An 18444-nucleotide genomic window follows, 5' to 3' on the forward strand; every position below is an offset into this window, starting at 1 on the left:
CTGAGAATCCTAAAATAAAAACAGTTTTTGAACTAAAAGTATTTATCTACGCCCATGAGAAGTACTTTTTTCACTCAGTATGTATGGGAAAAACAGTTCATTATCGCTCTAGTGTGATAATGAATTCATTCTCGGACTAGGGCGGCAACGCATTCACTAATGTGACTTTTTTAATTTTCTATTTTTATCAATAAACCATGAAAAATTTTAATAATAATTATTGTTTATTTTCATATTTGAAAGGCGTAGATAAAGTTTTGTACGATATACGTGTGATAGCGCATTGTTAACGTGCTTCTGCGATTGTCCAACTCAATCGCACGCAAATTTTTACAGCCGTACGCTAATAATGCTACTATCGCTCTAGTATCGTATATAACTATTGTTTTCCTACAGTATTGTAAAAAAGTTTTGGTTTATTTTATTTCTCATAAAATATATAATGTACCAAGTATTGTTTACAATTCTGTTAATATAGATATCTCTCTTCAACCACCAATACTCTAACTATGGTCGTTTCTGCTCAACAATAAAATTGATTAACTTTTCAACAGTGAAAAGTTCAATAATTTGTTTTTTTACCGTGGTTAGTACTTTAATTGTCCTTTTGTTAAACAGTCCATAGATGATGGATAAGCAAAAGACAGCTTAAAGATAGAAAAAATTAATGAAAGATAGCACGTTTATTTCCCATCCCTATGTTTCTAATTTTCGATGTTGTCGTATTCTTAATTTCGTCTACTCATTTGCACCAAAAAATTAAATTATTCATCTGACATTCAAACATAACTTTTATCTTTTTGATTACAATCATTTTCAAAACCTTGAACTTTTTGTACAATATTTTTAAATCCTTTTATCTTTAACAATTAATTAACAATTAATGTTTGCATGGCAGTTTATTACATTCCGTTAAATAATGCGTACGTTTTTTTTTTTCCACCAAATAAATTTAATATTAGATTTCATTTAAATTATCAAAATAGTCCCAACTTGAATTCGTAACAACATAACCCAGTTCAGCTTCAAGGTGACCTCTTATAAAATATAATAGTTTATTATTGACGAAAATGTTAAACTTGTGTAAAAAATAAATACGAAGAAATATGTCAGAAACGTACATCTACATCTACATACATACATCTGAAGAACATGACCCTCCTTCTAAGGAAATCGGATAATAGGTTTCAATTGATTAGCATCTGCTCCGCGTCCAAAATGAACCATCACAAAATAATGCTTCTTTATTCCTGAAAGCCTTTAGCCGTTAAAACTGACTGAATTTTGGAATAAAAATTTGACGTAGGCAACCGGGAATTAGCTGTTTGTAAAACGAAAAACAGTGTGAGTAAAAATAATAATTTGCTTCTTCGCAAGCTAGTAATATTCATCAATAAAATTTAAAATGAAATCATGTGTGTACGCTATAGTTAATCATTATTTTTTATTTGATTCTACTAAGATTATCATTAAATACCAAAAATTAGATTTATATAAGCTATCTACGCCTAAAAACAACACTATTGGTGAATAAAGCTACCAATAGCTTATCGACTAAGCATCTTTAAACTTTATTTTACAAAATATTCATCATTGTTTTGTGGAAAAAATATCATTGTTAATATACGTTTACAAGGCATACGAATCTGTAATCAAAAATTATTTTATTTTAATCACTTACATCCATCCCTAATAAATAGTTAACCCCCAGACATTTAATGATCAAAATTAATAATTATGTACATTTTTTAAAACTTGCCAATTCTGAATTAATATCCTTTACTTTTTGTCGGAACCCTCTGTTGTGCATTTAACTTCCAACAACTTTTTATATTCGGAGTAAGTGATTCTATAAGAGATAACGGATATTTTATAATAATTGTCGATCGAAAATAATGCTAATACTAACAAATCGCAAATATGATGAATGTCTTCCTTGTTAAAAACAACTAAAAATAATGTCTCTGATTTAAATGCCAAACACTTTATTAAAAAAATATTTATAAAAGAAATCAGTTTTATTATAAATATATATTTTTAAGATTCAAGTTAATTTATTTCATATTTCATCCATTGTTTTATCAAAAAAATAAACAAAACTTGTAAATATATAAATTGAAAAAAGAATAAAAACAAATTCAATACTGTTAGTGTACAAAAAACATATCAATAAAATTGAATTAAAAATTTTTATATAATTTCTTTTATTCCTAAAAACCCTTTTCCCCAAAAAACCAACCAACGCAATTTTTAGTCGATTAAAAATTATATGCAGTACCTATTATTAACTTAATTTTGAGTCGTATTCACTATACAGTAGACCCCCGGTAATCCGACCCCTGGCTAATACAGCGCTCCTTGTAATTCAAATTATTATTTTTTATTAAAAGATGGTAAATAGATATACATATTATTGAATATAACATATAGAAACTTGTCATTGGATTTGTTGGATTACAATATACTCTTTTGTAAAGAATTCCGGACTATAGGAGATCTTAGGCAGTACTCCATAAACAAATTCGATAGTGCGACACTGCCCTGTAAAACTTTTGAAATGTAAAAAATTATTATTTGGTATGAATTAATAAAAACTCTTATTTTGTTTCTATGGTGTTAAAAATATATTTTAATAAAAATACTGCGATTTGATCTTAAATGAGATGATTTACCTGGCCAGACGCAAAAAACAGGTGTTTTATCGGAGATAGTGGTTGATATTTATGACATTATGGCGCTGAAATCTTAATTGAAAAGCTATTAGCGTTAGGGCGCCATCGTATTTGAAGCAAAAAATTTCAGTGTGGCTCTTACACTAAAGGAGGAAAAAAGGAGAAAGAAAAAGGAAAACGCGGGCGTCAAAATACAAACCGAAACAATAAAGGGTAAGGTCGGAGTCTCACAATCCGACCCTTTGGTATTCCAGCTTATCTATGAACAGCCTGGCAATCATTTTTCTTCGGGAAAGGATAATTTTTAGTGAAAAAATCTGAAGTTTTTACTATAATTTAAAAAAAATGAATTACAAAAAATTTCAAATAAATAATATTTTATTTATGGTTCTTAATTCACAATATTATTTTTCAAAATTTTTTTAATTTTCCCAATTAATTTTGTTGTAGTTTTCTTATTATCTTGAGCCTTAACCATTTTCTTCATAAATTTACAAACAACTTTTTGTAATAATTTCCATTGTAATAAATCCACATGTTTGGTTAAAGATTTCTTATTTGCAGATTTTCGATATTTATCCTCTTTTCTCATGAATGATCTTAAACTTTCAAAATCCGTAATGCTATCTACTTTATGTTCGCTTTGGTTTTTCTTCGTTTCCAAAACTTTCCCTTCTGAGCTTATATTATGGACATTATCATTTGGTTGTAAATTTTGGATACCTTTGATTTTCTTGCGCTTCGTCGAAGTTTTATCTTGTGGTATGAGTGATGATTCCCTTTTTATTTTAACTGCAATATTACGATTCGTTTCAGCTTCAAAACCGGTATTATCTTTAGTTTGAGATGTTTTATTATTTTGTGAATTTTCCTTGGATTGTAAATTTTGGACATTCTTATTTTTTCTCTGTTTCTTCGAGGCTTTGCCTTCTTGTGTGTTGAGTGATTCCCGATCAATCTTAACTCCAAAATCTATATTCGTATTTGAATTACAATTTGTTTCAATTTCAAAACCTGTTTCATTCGTAATTTGAGGAAATTCTTGTGGATTTTCATTTGAAATATTCAACCATAAATATAAATCTGATGGAAAATTATAATCATCTGCTAACCATTTTACGCCAGAAAGTTGTAATATATCCAAATATGGAACAATTCCATTATAAAACTCACACGACTTTTGAAGTAAATAATTTGAAATAAAATGGATTCGACTACAATTACTAACAACTAACAAACCTAGATTCCACGATTGGCCAATACTAATTCGACTACTCATATACTGCGCCGTTATTTCACACGATTCTATGATACGTTGCATTAATTTTGCAAAACCTTGAGTTCGAACCAATAAATATTCTAGCATTTGTTTCGTTGGTAAATATATGTCGACGTTATTGATGTCTTCGAGATCGATTGTATTTAAAAATGTTTGGATATATTGAACGTAATTCATGTTTAAATATTGTAAAAGAGCTCTATTCACTTTTTCCATATTTTTGAAACCTTTATCGCTACGAAATTTATATTTCATACGATAAATTATACGTGATAACATTGCTGCTTCCTGGTTTATGCATTGTGTGTTTTCGAATTCTCGAAAGAATTTTTTGATGATTTTATGTAAGTTTAGGACATCTGAAAATAAAAATCGTATCAGACAAAAATTTAATGAACTAAATAAATGGCCATAAAATACTTCATTTTAAATCTTAACTGTTTTAATACCACGTATCTATGGAGGATAGAGATAAGGAGAATCATCACATATGGGGGACAAATTGAAAGTGTCCAACCGTAACGAGTAAATTATTAACTCAAAAACCCACCAAAAGAGCGTTAGCATAGCAAGTGGCACCTTTATTTTACTCTTATTACTTTGCGTTTGATGTGCACTTCTCTTTCTTTCTCTAACAGCTTGTTTAGATTTTTATCTTACTCTTATTACTTTGAGCACTTCTTTTAAAACTTACGCTTTTGCTACAGCAGCAATTATATCACTTACTAACGTGGCGCCACCAATTTGTTCTTTTCAATGATCACTTGTTATATACAGAGATTAGTTCTCTTTATCTCTATGCTCCATACGCGTACCCAACCACCTTAAAATTACGTCACAGCGTAATCTTCTCTCTCCCGAAGGAAAGATATTTTGATAATATACATTGCTATGGATATTTATAAAGAAATAACATTTATTTTTTCGAAAATCATGGTTTTCTTAATTTCACAATCTCCCAAAAATATTTAACAAATTCCAAGATTCTATCTCAAATGAAGCCCAATTAAACAACACAAGAAAATTTTTTTGTACTTAGTATTCAATAAAAAAAATTAGGTTAAATAAATTCATTACCTGTTCCTTGAATTTTCACTTTAGATGTATTTGTTGGGGGTGGCAATAGATCTTTTAAATTCCATAAAATCTCCATTTCGATAATTTTCGGCACTCACATATTACTTAAAATCGAAATTATGCAATCCAGCGCAACAACACATGTCATCACCATGTGTTGTTGAAAGTTGAAAGGAATGAAGTTAGCAGTTTCAAAACTTTGACACTTGTAAAATAATGCTTCATACGAATTAAAAATCAAAGTAATTTAATCTCTAAATGCAAAATTCTTAACGTCTTTATTCTACTTATTCGAAAAAGAGCTCTTCAAAATTTGAGGAATCAAAATTTTAAAAAAATTCAATCCATAACTAGCTTCATATAAGATACTCCCCTTGTTTACATCGTTAAAAAGTGACATTTATAAGTTTGACGTTTGTCAAAATATAATTTCGAAAAATGGTAGAGATTCACGAAATGAATACTAATTTTAAATATAAATATAATATACTGTTAGATAATGTTAACGAAACCGATCAAAATGTATACGAATTGGATATACCATTGAACTTATCACATTTGGAGTCATCATCAATTGAAGAATTATCCCATCGAATAATTAATATGTTCAAAACACCGAAGTATATTGAAAATGGTTTGCATTTTTCTTTTCAAAAATTTAAATAATGTTATTGTAAACATAGATACTAGGGTTGCCGGCTCAAAGTTCCGGGAATTCGGGAGATCATGAAATTAATTTAATTATCAGTAAGGCTATCCGAACACAATTGTGCGTTTAGCGTGAGTCTCACTAAATACTTTCAAGTTTTTTGAGAAAAAATTAATAGTTTTTCCCTGCGATTGCGTTTGTTCACTGATCCTCAGAAAAGCTCAAAAAACGATAATATTCTGTTCACGTTAATCATCTAATAAAATTAATTTAACGTGACTCACGCTAATCACACGATAGTGCCCGTATAGCCTCACCCTATAATTGTATCACTGAATCATAATGTTGTACAATATTTTTGATGCTTTATATACCCAGTTATTATAAATTTAAATAAATATCTTTCAAATAATTTAAATAAAAGCTACTTAGAACTGCCGAATTTACCTAAATATGAAACAAATATTCAAAATTCGGAAAAATCTTTTTACTGAACTCTGGAAGATTTTTGTTGGGTATCGTAAGTCGGGAGGAACTAAACAATTTCTGCAGTCTCCCGATCAAATCGAAAGAGGTAGCAGCTCTACTAGATATAAAACTCATCACGATGCATATACTGTATCTAAAAATCATTCGGTATTCGAAATTAAATTAGATTTATAATATTAAATTTCGATTTACAAAATATTTCATAAGAATGTAGGGTTCCGCATCAAAAAATTAAAGCCTATTAAATTGTGAACAAGTAGTCTTTGTTTTTAAAGCTGTACTGTATATGAAGACAAGTGAAATTTACAAAATTTAAAAACCCCCGAGAAATTTTTCGGTTACGGAATTCTAAACTCACACTGGGAACGTATCTGAGAACACTATCCATCAAATTACCTTTTTCCTTAGATCCTTCTCCAAACTGAACCGATTTTGAGGACCATCGCCTATTTTTTAGTTGTTCCAGGTACAGAACCCTAAACTAGCACTTGAAATATAGCTAAGAACACTCCCCATTAAACTACCTTTCAAATGAAATAAAAAAAAATCAAATCTGTCCATCCGTTTAAGTGCTACGATGCCACAGACAGACACACATAGCGGACATAGCGGTCAAATTTATGACACGCCTTTTTTGGTTCGGGGGTTAAAAACTAGCCTCCATCGGGAATCAAATTTTCAACCGTTGGCATGACAGACCAGCGCTTTACCATATAAAATATCGAGTTCCCTGAAAAGTCAAAAGTTGTGTGTACCATTTCCAGTAGAAAGTACTTTTACGCATATTTAGCATTGACGCCAAAAATTAAAATTTCAGATTTAACAAATGCGTTAATTAATTTTAAAACAAATGCATGCAATGAACATTTCAATAATGAAATCAAAAAACTAATCGATAAGAAACAAGATATTGATATTGATGAATGCTGTAAAGGATGGGAAGATTATCTTAAAGATACAACTTCAACGTATAGTGAACATATTAGTGAATCTGATGAACAAGTATTTGGTTTAGCTTATCATAAGTTAGTACATTCTTCAGGTGATTATCATAAATTGTATAAATATTATTTAAATTTTTGTTTAAATCCTAATTTTATTTTAGCTTTGCAAATGATTTTGGATCGAGAATACAGTTATGCACAATGCGTTCGAGAGTGTTTACAACAGCAAAATAAACAATTAAGTATATTATCAAAAAAGTAAGTAAAATTTTTTGTTTTTGTCTTTTAATTCTCATTTTTAGTCATATTTTTTCCAAAAATAGACTTATGTACTGTATCGAAGGTCAACCGAAAGGGATGGGTTGGCTTATAAATCCGTTTCATGATCCCTAAAACACAATTTATGGGTTTTTCTAAATGTATGATATTTATGTATGCATTTTTATTTTCTATTACTCCTTTGGGCATCCTCAGCGGTCCCCTTTAGTTTATAAGATCTGGTTCCTGCATGAAATGTTTAGTGGTAGAATGGACAGGAAATAAAAATGAACTTGATTGAAGATTGAGATTCAATTTTAAAAAGAAATATATAATTAAGGGGAAATATGACTTTAATATCCCTACTGCTTTTGAGTTTTTTTATATATTTATTTTGTATTCTTACAGGCAAATGCATGAAATGAGTAAAGCAATCGAACATTTAAATCAAAGTATGTCAAATGATACCAATGATGAATATAAAATCAATGAACTATCAATAAAACATTTTAATGCTCATTCATACCTCCATGCACAATGTTGTTCAGAGATTAATACAATTAAAGATGTACAGAAACGTATTTATCGTACATGGATTATGGAATTATTTGAACAACAACAATTTAATAATACAAATATAACAACACCATCTTTAACCACTGCTACAACAATTGATTCTGATTATAATAATGATATGATGAATGAAAATGATATTGAAGAGAGTTTTACAATTCATTTAGGTTCACAAATGAAACAAATGTATAATATTCGATTGATTAGTACTAAGATACAATCATTTTTTAATATTTATAATAATAATAGTAGAAAGGGAAGTCAAGATGATGATGATAGTAATATAATTGCGACCGATAATCCAGATTTGATTATTAATAGGTAATTTATTATTTGAATACGTTAAATGCAATATAAAGTAAATCATCTCCGAATTTTAGAGCCGTGCTTTCCGAAAAACCGCGATGATAGCTTATAGAGCCATAAAAAATATTAAAAAAGTTAGAAAAATTCCAAATGTTTATAGAAATCTTTTGGGCACTAGCAAGGTTTAAGTATAGTCTTGAGATGTAAAGTGTTGTCATGACTGATATGTTTGTTAGGGAGACATATTTCCACCTCCAATTTGATGAGCGTTTTATAGCTGTATGATTTTTCACAATTTTAAAAAATAGACAAGTGTTTAAAATTAAATTTTAATCAATCTGTTATAGATAGAATCAATCTACGATAGATAATAATCTGTAATGAGTATTTTCGTTGTAAAATTAACACCCGCTCAGATAATAGGGCTCATTTTAAAATCACGATTCACATTTGTTTCGTACTAAATGATTTATAACCAATGTGATAAAATGCATAACAAATATTTTCTATCTTAGTCCTACTTATTGCTGTCAGTACGAAAAAATAAATTCTGCACTTGCGCATATGACATGATGAAAAGGTCTATGGGCGGTGACTGCGCGATTTTGTCGCAAAATCCTTCTTAACCCTGTGATTGTGTTCTCTCACTTTCTCACGGCTTTTGACTTTTTGGTCAGCGAATTTGTTCAATTTTATTTAATAGTTATACAGCGTACAATTTTGGTTAAATCGTAAATACAAAACGTATATGAACACATTTTGTAAAAAACATTTTTAAGAAAGTTATAAATTTTTTTTTTAAAGTTATAACTTACGCTCTTTAAATTGATTGCCGATAATTTGTTTTTTTGGAAATTTTTGTAAATATTTTGAAATTTTTATACCATGTATATATGAAATATACATAGTACATTAAGTTTAGTCCCAAGTTTGTAAAGCTTAAAAATACTGACGCTACGAAAAAAATTTTGGTATAGGTAAATCGATCGGAAATCGATCCGAAATATCGTTTTTTTCGAAAATTACTCGGCCAATCGCCAAATAATAAAAATATTATAAACTGAGTTTCATCAAATTCCGAAACAAATAATTTTTTATCGTCGATAAAACTCTGTATATAAGGTAATTTTGACCCAAAAAATACAAAAATCGGTTTCATTTAACGATTGGGCGAATAATTCTCGATATAATACCGGAAATCGATACAAAATATCGTTTTTTTTCGAAAATTACTCGGCCAATCGCCAAATAAACTCGATTTTTGAATTTCTTGGGTCAAAATTACCTTATAAACTGAGTTTCATCAAATTCCGAAACAAATAATTTTTTCCGATTTTTTCGAATTTTTCTAAGGGGTACCCCTTGAAAAAATTGCAAAAAAACGATACAAATTTATCGTCTCCAATTTCGGTAAAACTCTGTATATAAGGTAATTTTGACCCAAAAAATACAAAAATCGGTTTCATTTAACGATTGGGCGAATAATTCTCGATATAATACCGGAAATCGATCCAAAATATCGTTTTTTTCGAAAATTACTCGGCCAATCGCCAAATAAACTCGATTTTTGAATTTCTTGGGTCAAAATTTCCTTATAAACTGAGTTTCATCAAATTCCGAAACAAATAATTTTTTCCGATTTTTTCGAATTTTTCTAAGGGGTACCCCTTGAAAAAATTGCAAAAAAACGATACAAATTTATCGTCTCCAATTTCGGTAAAACTCTGTATATAAGGTAATTTTGACCCAAAAAATACAAAAATCGGTTTCATTTAACGATTGGGCGAATAATTCTCGATATAATACCGGAAATCGATCCAAAATATCGTTTTTTTCGAAAATTTCTCCTCACATCGCCAAATAAACTCGATTTTTGAATTTCTTGGGTCAAAATTACCTTATAAACTGAGTTTCATCAAATTCCGAAACAAATAATTTTTTATCGTCGATAAAACTCTGTATATAAGGTAATTTTGACCCAAAAAATACAAAAATCGGTTTCATTTAACGATTGGGCGAATAATTCTCGAGATAATACCGGAAATCGATCCAAAATATCGTTTTTTTTCGAAAATTTCTCCTCACATCGCCAAATAATCTCGATTTTTGAATTTCTTGGGTCAAAATTACCTTATAAACTGAGTTTAATCAAATTCCGAAACAAATAATTTTTTACGATTTTTTTGGAATTTTTCTAAGGGGTCATAAGGTCATTTGGGTCTTTGCTGCGTAGGACCTATCTTGTAAACCGTTAGAGATAGAACAAAAATTTAAATGTAAAAAATGTTCCTTATAAAATATTAAACAACATTTTTTCGGAAACATCACTGTTTACCCTTACTGTGAGAGCACAAAATTGTATAGTATGTATGTTATGCTTATATCAGTTATAGTATCAGACAGAGTAATCAACACTGTCCATACATGGTATTTAAACAATGAACTCAGTCAATTGTTTGTTTTCTCTTGTTTAATTTAAGAAAGGAAAAATAGGACTCTTTAAAGATCATAACAATTTTCGTGACATGTTCCATGCGTCAGGATAAACATTGAACTTTCCTTTTAAAAATGGTTTTGAATTTTTAATAGCCACGAAAACAATTCGAGTCTTAGTGTAAATTGGAATAGCGCATCTTCAAGTTCATTTCTTAGCCCTGACAATAAACCCTCCATGGTAGAGCCAAAAAGGACCATGGATTAACAAAGTTACATTCTTGGAAATATTGTGTATTTTTAACGAAACAAAAATTTGCACGTTTTTATTTTTCGAATATATATTTAATTTTTTTAGCTCGGCTCAACGATTACAAACAGCTATGGCATTATACTCAAATGATTTATGTGGAATCATACTTCTGACAGATAATAATATGGGATTTACTAGTATAACAAAAGGTAAGAAATTCCCGGTTTTTAATTATTTTCAACAGTCGCATGAGTTGGTTAAATATAATAAAGTAGCCATACAGTCTTTCTGGATAAAATTAGACCAACGTTGTAACTTTAAACTACTGCACCTCGACAAAAACTTTTCCCTTTTACCTGACTGCGTCACACATAGAAGTGGTAATATGTTTATATATGTACTAGCCTAGATGCCTAGATTCCGCAGAAGACATAATAAAAAACAATTTTTGGGGAAAAAATTTTCAGTATGTTTTACCTAAACTGTACGGTTTGCGGAAGAATGTTCCGAACAAAAAATGTTACTTTTTTAATAAATAACCACTTCTATTTTAAAGTGTTCATCTATTTGTTACCAGTTATGGAGTAGACTTAGCTTTTCATTGAGTATGAAAACCTAAGTCAAGTTTAATGTCTGCATAAGATGTGCGCCTATAGACCCAGCATTTTTGCTTGAAGAATTTTTATCGATAAAACTTATTTTTCGAGTTTCAAACATATGTCAACTTAAAATATACTCCCGGTATAATAATTAATATTTATTATTTAGGAAGTTGATGATGTGGACCTTTACATAATATTGATTTATTTTGATTTTTAGAATTTACAAACATTTGTCAAGAATCAACTGAATATCATTTTTTAAATGTCGATGATCAAATGGAATTAATTGGCGAATGCGTACGAAATAATTGTAAATTATCAAATACAAACAATACAAACAATGGTAGCAACGGTGGTAATAGTGATGAATGGCAAACAATATTATATAAAAATTTAAAAGATGGTGATATTTATATAACAACTCATTCAAACTTATCAAAAGTGCATGTTGTATTTCATTTAATGTATAATAGTACTTGCAGTAGTACGGATATTAATAGTCGTCATAATGTTATACTGGGTATACGTAATATATTGAAATTAGCATGTTCGAATAATATTACAACGTTAACAATACCATTGTTATTACAAAATGAAATGTCTGAGGTATATCATTTAATTTAATTTTTTTAATTAGTTTATACACTCCGCAAAAATATGTTTTTATCGTTGGTCTTTTTGGTCTCTACCAGGGCTCACTTTAAGCGCAAAGAAGTAAACTTGAAGATGAGCTACTAAAATTTATTCAGATATGTTTCACGCTGACGCTTGAGACTTAGTTTGAACTATGTAATGTAGAGATAATGAACACAATCTTATATGGCTGTTTGAATCAAAAAATTTCCACAAAATAGCATTAAATTAACGTTCTGTAATGGCGCTCATGAAGCAAAGGATATGTATATCTTGGACAAAGGAAAAGAAGGGAGGGAGTTTAATTGTACCAGAGAGTAAACGATTATTGTACAACTTTATACTTTGCCCCTACTTTTCTTTTATCTATGATGTATTGCATGATATCAATGCTACACCAATGCCAACTTAATTTAATGCAATTTTAGGGTCACTTTTGTAACAGAAATAGTAGAGAAATACTTATCTCTACATTCTATAGTTTGAACGTCAAAGTAGTTCACATGATTAGTTTAGGCTGTGCAGCGTCACATCGTAAAAAGCTAAACATAGTTTAGCTTTTGATTCTCAGGAATGAATCACAAAATTTCTTTGATATATATTTTATTTTACGCTTCTGTATAAATATTTCATTGCATAACAGAACATATATAATTATTTTACGCCTAAGTTTTTTTGACATTGATAAACCCACAATTAAGACTCCTCCCCCCTTGACTAAACGGTTTTTCGATACGAAGTGATTACAATCAAATAAGCAACTGTGCCAAATTTCATAGATGCAACTCTTTTTTCCTTATTAACTTTATATTTTAAATAATTTTTTGTTATAAAAGATTAGAACAGTTTTCATAAAAAGAGTTTAAGATGTGTCGTGCGTCAGGACCAAGATTTAGTATTTTTTTTTACAAATGTTTTTGAATTTCCGTTTCTTCAAGCACACTTTTTTGCTCTTAAAATGAGCCATAAGAGCGTCCAAAACAACCAAAGATTCCAAAGTTACACGTCTGCAAGTATTGCGTATTTTTAACGAAACTAAGGTACGCGGTTTTATTTTTGTGGAATGTATTTTATTTTAAATAAATAAAACAAACCGAATGTGCTTTTGTTTATCTAGGAGATGACAGTCCAATGGTGTACAAAACGTGCTGAATTAATATTTAAATGTGTCAAAGGATTTATGATTGAAATGGCATCGTGGGGTGGATCAGAATTAAAAAATTTACAATTTATAATACCAAAAGTATAGTATTTCATTTTATATAACAAGTAGACTTTCCTAAGGGAATAAAAAAGGGGTTTGGGTAACCGGCTTTGAATGCAAAATAACCATAAATCAGTTATTACTAGCATTTTTAGAATTCCATCATCAAATATGAAAAGAGGAATTCTTATAACTTCACCACGTCCACCTGTGACACAAGCATCAATAGACATCCGGAAGTTCCATTTGCGAAATCTCTCTGTTTGCGTGCTCTTCAAAGAGAATACCTTAAAAAAGGCCACTCATAGATGGAGTGAGGAACGTACTTTTGGTACTACAAGACAGATATGGTCTGAGTACAATCGTAGGCGCTCTAAAGATCTTCTATCACTTCCAAGGGACTCTATTAGCAAAATTGTTGCGGCTACTACAGAACACTGGGCCAACCCTTTTTCGGTATCACAACGGACCCTATGGTCTAAGTATGTCGCTCAGGACAGCGACTCTAACCTAACCTAGCCTATCTATAAAATTAATTTTAGCGAGTGATAAAAAAAACTATTTTATGAGTAAAATCTTTATTTATGCTAATTTGCATCTTTACAAAATTATAATCAATACAAAATACATTTTAAAAATTTTTCAGGGTATTTCAACGTCCGTCTTTACATCTTTGGCGACAATGTTAACAACGATATTCAAATTATCAAACCCTGTTGTATTTAAAAAACAATAATAAATTTTTTATTTATTTTAAGTACTTTGTAACTTAGAAACATATTTTTTATATACAGTTTCAGCCGTAACAACATCTTCAACTGCCATTCCTAAAACATTAAATTTTTTTTATAATTTTAAGAATGTACATTCATAGCTTGTACAATAGCTTACCTAAAGAATGGAAAATCGTTATTTTATTACTCGGCGGTAATGATACTTTTCCTGTCAGTATATCACCAACCTCACCGCTAATAACAGCGTTTGCCTCTTTGAGTATGGGTAGATCACTATTGGCTGTGGCAATCGAATCAACACAGAGCCAAGCATGGCGATAAATTTCTAAATCAAGTTCATTCACTCTGGAACCAGGACTAACTCCGATTGCTTGAAATTATAAAATACAATTAATTAGATTTCCAATATGTTAAGTTTGTACCCACAAACTAGAAATTGGTGGACTTCTGTTTATTTGTTTTACGGTTCCTTTACCGTATAAACCAGAAATGTAGTGTTCGGATTTTTTGGATAAACAAAACAAATTTATATATAATAATGGGGTTTAACCTCCGTTCCTCAGATATATACATCTATAACAGAGGCCACCCACATCATTATTTTTAATCTTTATTTATTATTTAATCTACATTCGGATATTTATATATTTAAAAAATGTATAAAAAACTATAAGAAAATTATACAAGGCATATTTTTTTGCTAAATTTAAGTCGAGGAATGTAGGCAGTTTTTTTTTACTGGCAACACTTTTGTATCTGCTTATTAATTGAATCTATTCGACTGGCGATTTTGTTTTTAAAAGATTTTATTTCTTCGCCAGAGATTTTACATTTCGTGAAGTGATTTATGTTTTCTAGTCCAAAATAGAAGCTATAGCAGCCATTGTATTTTACGTTTAAACAAAAGTTATTGTCAAAAAATTGTTTATATAAACTTTGTAATACAGTAGACATCAACTAGGGATATTTGTAGTTATGAAACAAATGGTGTTTGTTATACGTTGGGCAAATGGCATTGGTGTACGTTGTACCGTACGTTGCTTAGACAAATTAATGCCGAATGAATTTTAAGAAATCCAGAATTGAAAAATTCAAACGAGCTAGGAATCGAAAACTGGATATCTTGCATTCGCGGCAATCAAGATGCAATAAAAGCAATTTACAATGATTAAAAAAATATGCATTTGAATATTGAAAAATTTGTATCTTTTTTTTTTCATTTTCAAAAAACCAGATAAAAGCTATAAGGTGTACGTCGTATGCCCTCCATTAAAGGCTTCAAGCTTTACTTTTTATCTTTTTAAAAATAATTTTTTAAAAATTACGTTGAGTTAAAAAGATTACTTAAACCTTACAAACTATATGTGCGTTGGGCTTCAACCAACTGTACTGCACAAGTGGTACAGGCGATGTAGTCGTTGTTATTATAACATCAGCATTTGTTGCACATTCTTGTTTGCTTGAACTGTATTTAATATTTCCACAAACATTAGCTGTTTTTAAATCAGCAACCAATTTTTCTCCTTGTTTGGCATTTCGAGCCCAAATTCTTACCTAACAAAAAATTTAATTACTAACAAATGTAATTGATTAAATACCTAATATGTGGAAACATAAATTCGATTCCCTAACGATATCAGAAACGGTACAACTAAAACTTAAGTGATGTCTATGAAAAGTTTATATTGACTCCTCCGCGACACAATCTTACGTTGGATTAATAGTCTTAGATTCAATAACGAAAAAAAATGTCATCTATTTTTTTCGTTATTTAGCCTTTAATTCGAAAATTACAAGTGATATTGAGCCTCTGGCGAATAAGCCATGTTTTAACATCCAGTACATTGAAAGAAATTATAAATATGTATACAAATATTTAAAAATTTCAAGCAATACGACAGTTTTAAATTTAACAGACGATATACGGAAAAAAAACGCAAAAAGTAGAAGGTAAACGCTATGAATCAGAAATGGAGTTTCGGATTTTTCGAGGATATTCGATTTTTTGGATAAGAAATGTATTGCAACAAATCGCTTCCTTTGCAGAGTACCATAGAATTATTCCCGTGATATCAATATCCTGATCCAAAACCTTTTTTGATATTTAAGTTTTATTTCCAAAATAAACTCTACAGAACCTTGTAACTTCGGTTTCGATTTTTTTGGATTGACGCCGCCCCTTGTTAAACGACAATTCACAACAAAATATGTTTTAATAAAATGAAAATATACCTCCTTAAATTTGAATAAATGTTGATAACACTCAATATGGCACTTGGCTTGAACTCCAGCTCCAAAAACAGCTAACACATCGGTCTTATTACTTGGAACATTTTTATAAATATTTTTGGTAACGACTGCGGAAGCTGCAGCTGTTCTCCATCCAGTTATTTCTTCTCCATCCATCACCTAAAAACAAACGTATATTTCGATTACATTCGACTTATTCAGGCTAGGTCACCGTTTAACAAACATATGCTTTGCTTTATGCCTCACCGCTTTGAATATTAATACTGCAAGTAGTATTTTACAGAAGCGAAATAATTTGAAAAGTTTTGAGAGTTTTGAAATAAATAATTTAAAAATAGATATATATTAGTTAAACAAAATTTCTATTATGAAATTTCTTGACTAAAGTTTTCGGGGTATTTAAAATACAAATATATGTTTACAGAGAGGTATGGCAAATTATTCGAAAACCGTTCGAGACAGGAAAATTTTAAATTACAAAAATGTTTTTGCTAGAAACATTTCGGAAACCCAATTGATTGGATATAAACACGAAACAATTTGCGAAGTTTCTAATTCATGTAGCTCCGAATAGGGGTGTTTCAATACTTTTTATTCACCCTATTATATTCTTTAGCTAATATTTTCTGATATTAAATTAGAGTACTTTTATCAACAGCTCTACTCCATAAAACAACTAATCTACTATAGGCTTGGGTAAAACATATCGATATTTTTTCAGGAAATAATCGATATATATCGACGAATATCAAAATTTGTATCAAATTTAATATTTTTTTAAGAGCTCTGTACATACGTCGTATGTACATACCCGATCGTGGGCCTCCCCGATCACCGGTCTACGAGATTTTTTTTCGAATATTTGGACAAAATTTTTAGGTAATCACGCCTTGGGGCAAAAATATCGAAGTATCGATATCTTTTACTGTATACATATCGATATTTTTTTAAATTTCGATACGATATATAGCGATGTTTTTTTCATTTGCCCATGCCTAATCTACTGGAATATTTTGCCATAGTATCTTCATTTCATCTAATACATTTATATTCAGATCATACTTATTTGCTACGTTAGCGTCATTTCGGTAATTGATTTAGGAACCCTTATTTTCGGCATTTTGTCAGACACTTTTACAGCTTAAAACCCATGTGAGTTAGCTCTCCATACTACTTAAATACTTACACATTTTAAATGTCCTGTAGTGCTAATATCAAAGACGAAAATAGTTGCAACAAGTGGTGGTAATCCGGGTCTAGTAAATATATTTAAAGTTTTAAGAACAAGTAATTGCCCATTATCGGTTTCATTATTTTGCTTACTCTCAACAAAACCTGGCATTAATGCAAATAAACCATCTTTATGACGCAATGAAATTCTACTTAATTGATGGCCAGTTCCATCGCTTGTAGATCGGAATGCTTGTTCAATTTTTTCAACTAACCAGTCCCATTCAAGCAAACTTTTTACTTCCTCTCTTGATAGAAATATTAATTGATCAGAATCCATTTTAAGTAAAATTAATTGTTTTCACTTTTAAACTACAATTTTTTTGTTTGTAATATTTTAATAAACTTTAAGTAAATTAAATTTTAAGTAAAGAATAAATTTGATATTTTTTATTTATATAGGGAAATTTTGTTTATTTGTAAAATATTTATCTAAATATAGATAAAATGAATTTTCTTATCAATATATTATGTGGTTTTTACGATAGATATTTAAATCTGATTATTATTCTCAGCAAATAAAAAGACAGTGGAATCTCGTTAGCTCATATCTCTCCTAGTAAATAATTTAAATTATAGACTTCTTATTAAAATTAGTTAATTCCGTTCGAATTCAAAATCAGATCCATTTAAATTTTGCAATCGAAAACAATGTAGTACTTTATTTTACCCCACATCTAGAGTCCATAATGTTTAAATAATGGCAATTTCTTAACATACTTATAACCGGGTAAGTGTCTTTTTCTAGATACAGGATACCGAAAAATGAAAAAAAAAGAATACTTACAGAGCCTGACAGTGTATCATGATTATTACAGGAGCTGTCAGTGAGGAGGAGGAGGAAACGATGTCTCATCT

General features: G+C 29.7%; 3 protein-coding genes across 3 annotated transcripts; 1 reads left to right on the forward strand and 2 right to left on the reverse strand.

Annotated features, from left to right (window-relative positions):
* Nucleotides 1-3063: 3063 nt before the first annotated feature.
* Nucleotides 3064-5243, reverse strand: LOC123295029. The gene is made up of 2 exons (XM_044876230.1): nucleotides 5029-5243; nucleotides 3064-4310 (listed from the first exon to the last, which is right to left on the reverse strand). The coding sequence occupies exons 1-2, from the start codon at nucleotides 5102-5104 to the stop codon at nucleotides 3064-3066; spliced, it is 1323 nt and encodes a 440-aa protein (XP_044732165.1). The 5' UTR covers nucleotides 5105-5243.
* A 225-nt stretch (nucleotides 5244-5468) lies between these two features.
* LOC123294537 (protein C12orf4 homolog) lies at nucleotides 5469-14129 on the forward strand. Its single transcript, XM_044875598.1, has 8 exons — nucleotides 5469-5662; nucleotides 6984-7208; nucleotides 7272-7368; nucleotides 7777-8262; nucleotides 11039-11142; nucleotides 11753-12141; nucleotides 13286-13411; nucleotides 14019-14129. The coding sequence occupies exons 1-8, from the start codon at nucleotides 5485-5487 to the stop codon at nucleotides 14106-14108; spliced, it is 1695 nt and encodes a 564-aa protein (XP_044731533.1). The 5' UTR covers nucleotides 5469-5484; the 3' UTR covers nucleotides 14109-14129.
* Nucleotides 13997-17891, reverse strand: LOC123294538 (ketimine reductase mu-crystallin). Its single transcript, XM_044875599.1, has 5 exons — nucleotides 17543-17891; nucleotides 16339-16515; nucleotides 15462-15660; nucleotides 14264-14476; nucleotides 13997-14199 (listed from the first exon to the last, which is right to left on the reverse strand). Exons 1-5 carry the CDS (start codon nucleotides 17864-17866, stop codon nucleotides 14126-14128), a joined length of 987 nt encoding a protein of 328 aa, XP_044731534.1. The 5' UTR covers nucleotides 17867-17891; the 3' UTR covers nucleotides 13997-14125.
* Nucleotides 17892-18444: the final 553 nt, after the last annotated feature.

The sequence above is a fragment of the Chrysoperla carnea genome, chromosome 3, assembly GCF_905475395.1.
Source record: "Chrysoperla carnea chromosome 3, inChrCarn1.1, whole genome shotgun sequence".
NCBI lineage: Eukaryota > Metazoa > Arthropoda > Insecta > Neuroptera > Chrysopidae > Chrysoperla > Chrysoperla carnea.

Excerpts from the sequence above, each read along its gene's own strand:
- LOC123294537 (XM_044875598.1), top strand. The coding sequence starts at position 5,485 with ATGAATACTAATTTTAAATATAAATATAATATACTGTTAGATAATGTT. Across the intron at positions 7,209-7,271 it reads TAAGTTAGTACATTCTTCAG|CTTTGCAAATGATTTTGGAT; the intron begins GTGATTATCATA and ends ATTTTATTTTAG. Across the intron at positions 8,263-11,038 it reads CCAGATTTGATTATTAATAG|CTCGGCTCAACGATTACAAA; the intron begins GTAATTTATTAT and ends TAATTTTTTTAG.
- LOC123295029 (XM_044876230.1), bottom strand. The coding sequence starts at position 5,104 with ATGGAGATTTTATGGAATTTAAAAGATCTATTGCCACCCCCAACAAAT. Across the intron at positions 4,311-5,028 it reads AGTGAAAATTCAAGGAACAG|ATGTCCTAAACTTACATAAA; the intron begins GTAATGAATTTA and ends TTTTATTTTCAG.
- LOC123294538 (XM_044875599.1), bottom strand. The coding sequence starts at position 17,866 with ATGGATTCTGATCAATTAATATTTCTATCAAGAGAGGAAGTAAAAAGT. Across the intron at positions 16,516-17,542 it reads CTACAGGACATTTAAAATGT|GTGATGGATGGAGAAGAAAT; the intron begins GTAAGTATTTAA and ends GTTTGTTTTTAG. Across the intron at positions 14,477-15,461 it reads GCCCAACGCACATATAGTTT|CAATCGGAGTTAGTCCTGGT; the intron begins GTAAGGTTTAAG and ends TATAATTTCAAG.